Source organism: Clinocottus analis, unplaced genomic scaffold (genome assembly GCF_023055335.1).
Source record: "Clinocottus analis isolate CAN_PGR_092001 unplaced genomic scaffold, fCliAna1.0.p SCAF_22, whole genome shotgun sequence".
NCBI lineage: Eukaryota > Metazoa > Chordata > Actinopteri > Perciformes > Cottidae > Clinocottus > Clinocottus analis.
Window position 1 is genome coordinate 1,489,625 of NW_027175954.1, and position 10,569 is coordinate 1,500,193.

Below are 10,569 nucleotides of genomic sequence, written 5' to 3' on the forward strand. Positions count from 1 at the left end.
ACCAACAATTAAGCCCACAAAGAAGACAATCAGACGTCACTTCCGGTAGGTTTGGAGAAAGCCAGGCGCCAAAAAAAAAATCTTATTTACTTTTGAACAACAAAGGTAAGACAACTGTTTCTAACGAAACTAAAACGCCAGAACGAACGTATTGTGTTTCTGTATCTTGCAGTGAAGAAGTACACGTGTAATGTTGACACTCAGCGTTTACACGTATTCAACTTTCTGTTTCCTGCTTTGAGGAAAAGCGAGTAAGCTTCCTAAAAGTAGGGAAAAAAGTTGTGTGGTTTGGTCTGTTTTGAAAAGTGTTTATACTTTTCAAAACAGACCAAACCACATAACTTTTCCTCTACTTTTAAGAAGCTGAAAGATACTTTAATGTCATCTAGATATGTCATGTAGATGTGTATATTTCAGCCGCTTCCCAAAACACTGACAAACCAGCCGGTAAACTTCCGGTGAGGAACAACTCGTGAAGGGTTTGATGTGTGACTCACTCTCTCAGGATGCACACAGTATTCATCCCTTTCACTGTTTGTTTTGTTTTGTTTCTTCTTACCTGCTAGAAATCCCTGATGGGCACAAAGATGGACTCTGCAGAAGTCATCATCATCCTCAGTGATGATGAAGACTGTGAAGAGGACATATCGTGCAGTGATCTCTCGGTTCTCATCGTGGAGGACGTGAAGAAGAGCGGTAACATTCATGTTTATTTAAACACACACACACACACACCAGTATGTGAAGGAAGGTTGTTTATGTTGTGACTGGTCATCAGCTCTTCTTCTTCTTCTTCTTCTTCTTCTTCTTCTTCTTCTTCTTCTTCTTCTTCTGTGTTTCAGACGGTGCTGTACCTTCCGGTGCTCTGGATGAAGACCTGGTCATCACCTTCTCCCGCCGTGCTGAGGTCTTGCCCCATGCGCGCTACGACTGTCCCATCCATGCTTTTACGTGAGCCATTTAATACACACATTTTGTGATCCACAGATTTTTTGGGGGGGGAGGAAAGAGGGGTTACACCTTCATTAGAGATAATCTCACCTCCGACCTCTCCTCTGTCCTGCTCAGGGCTGTAGATTGTGAAATCGGCGCTCCGGTGGCCGATAACCAGCTCACGTGTGAACAGTGTTTCTGCTACATCTGCGACAAGCTGGCGTCATCGGTATGTGTTGACGTGGTCTTCAAGCTATGTACGCAGTCGTCAAAACTCCCTGAACGTACTCTAAACTATTTATCGTATTAATGAAACAATGTTCAGCTTTATGCTTTAAATTCAGAAAAAGCATCAGAAACACCTGGATATAACAGGTGTATTCATTTCTGGATAAAGATAATTTCAAGTCTTGTTGTTTTTTTTGTTTTTTCGTGTGTGTTCAGTGTAAAATGTGGAATTACAGCGGTGTGTGTCACTGCAACAGCCACAAGAGGAGCGACTTCTGGAACAACCTCAGAAACAGCTCGCTGCTGGGAGGACTCAAGACTTTCAACCTTACTTTGTCTGAAATAGATTCGCACCTCCGACATGCAGGTACTTGCTCTCTCACACACACACACACACACACACACACACACACACACACACACACACACACACACACACACAACTGGAAAGTCCTCAACCTGAACCACTTGTTGTTTGAATCATAACTCTCCTTTTCACTGTCGTCCTCTCGTCCAGACACGATGCTGCAGAGCTTCAGACAAGGGATCTCTGTGACGTTCTTGTCCATCTTGAAGGCAAAGGCTTCAGAGGAATGCGGTTCGTACCAGAGAAGCAACGTCTTCGAGTGAGTGGCGGAGCAGAGCTGTCCGTAATGTAGGAGACTAAACTCCATTGAGATGATCTCACACCATCCATGAATCAGGGATACGTGAAAGTCTTTAGGGATTCATCATTGATGTCTTTTGCATTTCTTTGGAATCATACAATTCACTGCGAGTAAGGATGCAACTTCCCTGAAAGTTTTCAAATGACTTTTACTGCTGATGAACTCCCAATTTAAGCATCAGAAATGTTATGCTGTCAATCAGTGACGAATGCGCTCAGGATCGATCTATAGATGATAGATTTACAGCACGGACTACATGACAAACTGGAGGTGTGGCGAATTTATCAAACACAGAGGATGTAACCCAACATGCTATCTGGATGCACTGAATACATTGCTGGATTGGCCTTTTTAAGGATTCCCTTCTTTGGGAAGGAGCTGAGCCCAAACCACCAAAAACATTTCAGACAAAGAAATACACAAACGTATTTTGACAGACGGATTAAAATCCAAATTAGACCAAAGCCTTTAACTAGCAGACTAACTCCACCATATGTAGAGCAAACATGGCTACAAACACTTAGTGAACATCATCTGTGTCGTACTTTAAATCGTCTCATTACAAAATTGACGTTTTTAGAACCCAGTTGTGTGTTTTTGTCTTGCAGCTACTCGACCGTGTACGAGTTTGTGTCATCGTTCCTGAACAAAGCGGATCAACAGGACGGCAGAGCCGGTGCCATCATGAAACTGGGAGCCGCCGAGGCCTTCATTCGACATTTTCAAGTCTCAGGGTACACAGACAGACAGACACACACACACACAGACACACACGCAGCATGAATAGCATTTCCTGTTCTAGATTAATGGTGATCTTAACGGCTTTTATGCTCTCTGTGTCGTAATTTGTTTTTGATTGATATGATTCCCTCCAGGTATTTCATCTCACAGTCCTGCATTGCTAATGATGTTGATGCCAGACTGGTGTTACTGCAGAGGTACACACACACACACACACACACACACACACACACACACACACACAGAACCCATGTTGTGTCCCATCTGAAACTAATGAATTTAGACTTTTAAATTGTTTGTTTTCCAGGGTCATAGCGTCCATGCAGAGACAGATGGTGATGACGGATTTAACCGCCGAGTTCCTCCAGAAATTGCAGGATTTTTACAAGAGGTTACTTTTCCCCGCTGAGCTGAAGAGCCTGAAGAACAGGTGTGCGTCTTCAGACGTAGTCTCTTGAGTTCATCAACGATTCCCACGGCTCCACTTCAAAAGCCTGTTTGTGCATCACCGTAACTGTTCGTGCGCTCCCTTCAGCCTGTCGGTCCGTCCTTGGGACGACGTCCTGCTGGTGTCGGTGCTGAAGGGCCAGAACGTGTCGGGAGTCCGCAAAGACAAAGGCAAGAAGGACCAACTGATTGAACAGATTTCTGTCGTTCTGTTGAGAATGGAGGTGCTACAGCGGCAGCACAGGTACAACACAGGGACACACGTCTAGACACACACACACACACACACACTTTGTCGCTCGTGACCACTCATCAAACCTGGCCGTGTTCTCACCGTCTGCAGGTACAGAGAACTGTGTCGCTACCTACAAGTCGTCAAGACGGACGATTCCAAACTGTGAGTGTTCAAATAGTCGGTATAATTATGGTTGAGCTGTTTTTAACGTGAGGTTGTGTGCGGTGCTTCTGGGTCGGTGTGTAACCTGCAGGCGACGGCACGGCCCCGGTAGGAGATGATTACGTCTCTTTTTTGTTGTATTTTTCTCTGGAGTTGTTGGATCACACGAGTCCGACACAATCCTGCAACCATCACGCTCAAAAAGACAGAATCTCCACTTTTTTAAAAAATTTCCATTACTTAAAATGACTTCCACCAAACTAGCCATGTTTAAAAAAAACAAACAACCCTTTTAACAATATTCCGTTATATGCAAGTTCATTGTCAGTGAATGTTTCACATTCTTCCAAACTATATTTTTTAATAGAATAGATTTTGATACATAAAAGCAAAGCCCATCAAGATTCAGGCTTTTTAAAATGTATTTATTTGAGTAGTTATTACAACTGTAACCTTTTCTAATATATAATTAAAAAAATATTTTAAAAAAATGTCTAATTTCAATAAGGATCTCCTGTTTTTATACATGTTTTTATCTATAACTACTGCCCTAACTTTTTGTTGCCAACTTAATTTCGCTGTATGTTTCTTTTACAATGACAATAAATATATCCTTATCCTTAATCTCTCGCCTGGATTTTCCCATTATTCACCGACATGACATTTGATTTGTTTCCCCTCCAGTACACTCCAGCAGGCGCAGGACCTCGTCCCGTTCTTCATGTGCATGAACGGGTCTCTGACCGGCGGCCTGAACGGTTTGTTCCTCTCGGTGAACGCTCCGGTCTCGCGCCTCTCGCCGCACCTCTTCCTCTTCTACCTCCGCGTCTTCCGAACGGCAACCGCGCCGAAGCTGACGGTCAGTCAGCCGGCGCAGCTCGCCTTCTCTGACGCCGTCTGGCAGACGATCAAAGGTCCGACTTCCTGCCGGGAGATTTTTATTCATTTTTTTGACTGGAAAAAAAAGAGTATTATCTCATTACGACTCACTTCTCCCTCCAGACGCGGCGCCGCTGCCGCGCGCCGTGCTGGTGAGGTTTGCTCTCCGGGTGCAGAGATGCTGCGCCGCCGTCTTCAACGACGTGAGTCCTCCTCGCTCATCGCTCTCCCGTTTCACATCAAACCGGCAGATACGAATATTTTATAACTTGTGGTCGGCTCACACAAACGTCACCAACTAATCATTACTTTTGTCCTTTACTATATATTGAACCATCTTTATTTCTTGGTTTGGACGCTGCGTTTTTTTAAACTTCCATGAAAATAAATAGAAAAAAAAAGGAGGTACGAATAAGGAACATCCCTCTTCCTTGATGTGTGATTTAGTCTAATCAACGCTGATAGAATAATAATTTCTCATAAATATAAATACTTGTATCTAATATGTTTTCCCCATTTTATTTATTTTAAAGCATTGAATATTCTGGCACACACACACACACACACACACACACACAGCAGGAGTACTGAAACGGTCTTCTTCAAGACTCGATGTGTGCACCGAAATGTTTCTTTTTTTTCCTTTTTATTGTCTTTTAATAGTTCATGTGTGTATGAATGTGCTGAATGAACATAGTTTGACTAGCGTGGCATGTTCCAGTGTGTGATCGTACGTCTCGTACCTCTGATCCAGGCTCAGTGTTGGACCAGTTTACTCAAAGTCGTCAACACGTCCACCGCCGTCCCAGAACCAAGCCCACAGTTTCTACACGCACGTCTTCACAGCTGCTTTTGTATTTAAGTATTCATTCAGCATTCTCCATTTGTTCATAGCGCTAGTTTACATTCATCTTTGGACTTTTCAGGAGGCGAAGGACGTCGTGAATTCGATTCTGCTCGGCCAACAAGGGTCCAACATTCAGATCCCGCGCTTCTTTCAGGAGGTGCGCACACTCGCGATCTCCTCCCGTACACCTGCATACAACCGCCGGGTGATGAACTCAATATAAGTGCGTCTGTGTTCGCAGGTGTACCCGGATCAGGCTCTGCTGCTGTTGGTAACCGGCGCTTTAGGCGTGAGAATCCTCAGCGCCGCTCTGAGTCCGGCCCTCCCCGTGCTCAACACCTTCAAGGTGACCTCCTGGTGTCAGACGTTTCCATGTTCCTCATCGCCATGAAGCTGAAACGTCTGACGGTTTCACCCGGTAACGCTTCTCCGTCCCTTTTAGGTGAACTCGTGGGCCCTCGGGTGGCTGTGGGACAATTTGTCGTCCTGCCCAGAACGGCTCAGATCCTTCTTACGGGAGATGTCGCAGGAGATGGCGAGCGCGGCAGGTGTGTGTGGGCGGCGTCCTCGTGATGATGAATCCACACGCTGAACACTCAACATGCTCGTGTTGGTGGCTCAATTGACCAACAAAAAAAAAAAAAGGGTCAAACTGTATCAATATCGGCAAAGATATTTGGGTTCTTGTTGCAAATCTTGTTGGCGACACCTGGTGGTGACACGAGGGAACTGCACCAACGTCCAACCTCAGCCAGCGCTTCCTAAAGACCTCAGCATGCTTCTGCATTGACAAAGATCACGTAACGTCAGTTTCTGGCGTCGTTTTCTGAGTTAATCTTTCACTCATATCCACAGTTGAATGAATGCATAGGCTGCAAGTTTATATTTCAATGTGTCAGATACATACTTTATCAATATTTAGGTCAATATATCAGACATGGTATCAGCAGATACCCAATATTCAATGGATCTGATCGGGATACGGGACTTCCCAGCTCTCAAGCTCTGCTTTTTTAATCTGCCTTCATGACATTCGGAGCTTTTCTCGATTCATCGTTTGGTTGAAAAAGTGTCCGAAAAACAGTTGCTGTTCATGCATCCGAGCAGAGGTCGTGTCTTCAAAATGTCGTACGTCAAAGTCCGAAACCCCACAAAGTTTTTAATTCTGGAAGACCAACTAGCGTTCCCAACACAGCATGTCTCTCTCTCTCTCTCTCCCTCTCTCTCTCTCTCTCTCCCTCTCTCTCCGTCAGAAGGGGATCATTTATCACCCTTCCTTCGCGCCATTGAATCGACGCCGTCTTCCTCGACGGAAAACTTTGACCAGTGAGTGACATTTCATTCCCAACAAAAGCGCCGCGACCCTTTTGAGACGACGTTTCTCTGTTCCTTTTGACTTGTACTTTGATTATAAAAGTCACTCAAAGGATCTGAACTCTTGCCTTGTGTTTCCATGACCTCTCCTGATGTGACGGTGGTGGTCAGCACCTACTGTAAGTGGCTCCGTCACACGCGGTGGTCCGTCACAATGTGCCTTCAGCGCCGTGGTGTTCATTAACCCTGTGTGTCTCCTCCCCCCTGCAGGCAGCCCAGTGGCTGTTAAACTCTCCTCCTGAGTGAAGGCCCTGTCGCAGCGTCAGCCGTAAGTCCCACAACTGTTTGTTTTTGTTATTTCACAATGCACTTTTTAAAGGAAAAAAGTGTCTTTTTCTCTTTAGTTGTGGGTCATATGTTTTTCTTTTTGAATGCAAACTGTAAATTCTTAGTATTTGTCACACAAAAACCACGTTAAATCTGATAACTCTCCTCCTCTTCCCGGTCCTTCATGTCCCACCAGCTGTTAAAAGGTACAATGTGTAAGACGTGGCCTGAATTCTAGTTTTTAATAACTGTGAAGTGTTATTATCAACGACGTGGGAGAGTTTACAGTGTTGACGTTACATCAGGCACTTCCATGTATTGTGTCGCAGAGATAATCTACTGATATGCTGACCGGTCAGCCCCGGGCCCGGCCTGTAGTACCACTCGTTCCTCCGGAGGCGATAGCGAGTCGCTGTAGCAGAGCTGCCGCCAGAGGGCACGTTGGAGGTCGAGGGTCCGTGTTTTTGATTGAATGCTTATCAGATTAAATCCTCCGTGTCAGAAACCGTTTGAAACCGTCTTGTATTTTAATTCCGTCCTTCCCCGACACCACGAGGCTCCTTTGCTCCATGGGAGGGGCTTCCCGTTTGCATATTCTTGCGCTGCTGTTAGACGGTAATTGGCTATTTTTAAATGACGGACGACTCCAAGTGGACTTTGTGTGCATTGAGTCGTCGAGGTGCGATGCCCCTCCCTTTCTGTTTGTTTGGAGCATGTGCCTCACATTGCACCTTTTAAACTGAGGGGATTTGCATGCACGCACTTCCCGTCTACATTCTACATCTTTGTTTGCGTGCTGGTGCTAAACAACGCTCCAGAGGAAGAACGCCACCAGGTGCCTTTCTCTCTGTGATGCATATAGTTCTGTCTGTCTGTCTGTCTGTCTGTCTGTCTGTCTGTCTGTCTGTCTGTCTGTCTGTCTGTCTGTCTGTCTGTCTGTCGAAGGTTGTCTGTCGAAGGTTGCCTGTCACCATATTGTGTATCACACAAAAAAGAAAAGTACAATGTCATGCTGTTTTGTGACTTCATGTCATGGACATTGTAGTAATGCATAGTGTATAAAGATACAATGAGCAATACTATTATCATAGCAATACCATCATATTTTTGACCAATACTGTTGAATATTTTGTATTTTTACTTTATTTTCTATTTATTTTTACCTAAATTTCATTGTAATTCTGTGTTATGAGGACCGAGTAAAATAAGCATTTCGTTGTATAGAATAAATGTCTGTTATCTGTGATAATTAAAGTAAAAACATCTTGAATCTTGGTGATAGAAATGTCATTCTTGGTTCCATTACTGCCGCAACGCTCAGTTAAAACATGCTGTTTTTTTTCCCAACAAATTCGGGTTGAAGCACAATATTTCATTGGATGAAGATGGATGTGATTGTCTCCAACATGTATATTTTTTCAATAAATGTTCTTTGTTCTTCTCTCACCACTTCCCAGTGAGTCGGCTGATTCCGCGCCGGCGTTCCCGTCGAGCGGCGAGTTCACAGCTCCAGACGGCGCCGAGGAGCCGACGCCTCCACGCGTCTGCAGCTTCTTGCAGACGTCAGAACGAAGCCGCGCGACCAGACGCCAGCGACGAAGAGACTTCACAGCGATCCTCATTGTTCATCTTTTCATAACGTCAGAGACACTTTATGTTGCTTCTTTAACTACTGGATCGGGTCACGTTGCTGATGGCCTCCAGTTCGTTTCTGCACTGTTGGATGTAGTTTTTTCTCTCTTTCTTTTTGTTCATGACTTTCTGAAAGTGATCATCTTTTGCTCATAAGATGCAATCATGTGATGTTGTTCAATAAACAGAAATTACTTTTTAATGCTGTTTTATTTGCTGATGTTGCTTTATTTAGAATCCTAATGTATGATATAAGATTTTATTTGCTGAGTAAATAAACTTGACTTTGATTCTGTACTGACTTTTTTTCCCCATAAAATTATCACTTTTATTTATTTTTTTTAACTTTTCTTTTGACAGACTATACTTTGACAATGACATACTATTCTATCATTTCATCACTGACTCATTTACTACATTATGTATATACTATACTATTTGTAATTCATTTTGAACAGTGTGCTAATCTTTACTTTGACTATAACATACTATGACTTTTGTGACTTTTCATGACGAACTATAGCAAAGATTTCTTAATGGCGTCTTTAAGAAAAACTACATTTAACTTTTCTTCCTTTTTCTACTCAAAACCAGTTTTCATCTGCGTGTTGAAGCGACTGCGTAGCGATCTGTGTGAGGTAATAAAGCTGTACATCTGTGGATCTCAACTAAGTTCATAGACGATAACCTTCACATGACATAAAACCACACTGTGGCTCCTTTAACACATCAGTTAATCGATTAATCCTTTATGTTCATGTTTCTACTAGTCAAGAATTGATCAATTGGCTCATTTTCTTGTTCAAAATAGTTTGAAAGTGGATGTGTCAGAATAATAAATCTTTTCTCCATTGACACTAAACTAAGTGTTGCTCCTCCAATGTGCATTTGATATAAAGCCTCTAACAACAGCTGAAATCATGTTTTTGTCCTTGTAGTACGAATACTGTTATTGACTTTTAATGCAAATGCTCATCAGAGGCAATCATGTAATGTTGGCAAATATTGAAAAAGAATTGCCTGTTTTCATGCTTTCACGCCGTTTTTATTGCTTATGTTGCTCATAAATGAACTCAGAGTAAATACACATAGTGAACATGGCTCATATTTGCATCAATCAATCAAATCAAAGTGTCAAACAGAAGGACGCTGTCGTCCCGTCGTCGTCAGCTGCAGTTTAGAGTTCAAGCCAAGTTTCTGACACGGTGGACGGATCGCACGCTGTGATGTAACGCTCGTTCCTCTGGCGTGTTGAGCGGCTCCTCAACAGCTGAGCGTCTCCATGATCGTCTCACACAGACAGAAATATATTCATGCTGAGTTTCATTAGGATTTAAGTACATGCCACAGTCCTGGAAGACATTTCAAAATCATTTAAAACAAAATCTTTAACCAGATCTAAAGTCAAACTGAGTCAACTAAAACTTTCAGAGCACAAGGTTTGTGCAGTAAAAGTGTTTTAACTGAATTTTCTGCTGCGTTAATTGTAATTTTAAAATATATAAATATAATGTGGGTACTATGGGAAGTATAATGTAATGTGCAGCTCATTTTAAGTCTAGATTTATTTTTAAATGAGATAGCATCTTCAACCTGGAAAATGACAAACAATTTGGCATTTTCTCTTTTTTTTACTTTTATTTTCAGTCTTTGTGCAAAGCTACGTTTCTCTGCTCATCTAATCAGCAGCAAAACATATTTCCATAAGTTCCACGATAGTTTAATGTCGACTTATGTGGTATTGGAAGTGGACTGAAGAGAGACAGATTTAATTTCTAGTCTATTCTAATTCATTGATTTCTTAATTTCCACATGAATTGGTGAAATTACTCAAAAGAAGGTTTTCTTGTTCGCAACCTGGCGTTCAAATCCGCTGACCGTGCGTTTGTTTTAAGAGAACAATCATGTTGAACGCACCGCTGGCGTACGCCCCGAGAACCAGTCTCATTCTAATGCAGCTAAGCTTGTTAAACCTTAAAAACGAAGGTTTATTTATTCATAAAAGTCCATAATTACGACGCTGGCGGAACAGAAATCTCCCACCTGTCACACCTGTTTCTTTGCTCAGTGTTCATACGTGGCTCAATGATCTTAAATTACAAACAGTTATCATGTGATTCAGTTTCAAGCATTCACTTTAAAAACACACTCCAGTA

General features: G+C 42.8%; 1 protein-coding gene across 1 annotated transcript; it reads left to right on the forward strand.

Moving 5' to 3' along the window:
* Window positions 1-29: 29 nt before the first annotated feature.
* Window positions 30-8,615, forward strand: zgc:112980 (uncharacterized protein LOC503706 homolog). The gene is made up of 20 exons (XM_068588993.1): window positions 30-45; window positions 567-696; window positions 843-951; window positions 1,069-1,162; window positions 1,378-1,528; window positions 1,679-1,787; window positions 2,438-2,563; window positions 2,705-2,767; window positions 2,878-3,000; window positions 3,106-3,261; window positions 3,361-3,414; window positions 4,099-4,328; window positions 4,417-4,496; window positions 5,048-5,125; window positions 5,220-5,297; window positions 5,382-5,486; window positions 5,583-5,688; window positions 6,394-6,466; window positions 6,725-6,782; window positions 8,239-8,615. Exons 2-19 carry the CDS (start codon window positions 576-578, stop codon window positions 6,741-6,743), a joined length of 1,875 nt encoding a protein of 624 aa, XP_068445094.1. The 5' UTR covers window positions 30-45; window positions 567-575; the 3' UTR covers window positions 6,744-6,782; window positions 8,239-8,615.
* Window positions 8,616-10,569: the final 1,954 nt, after the last annotated feature.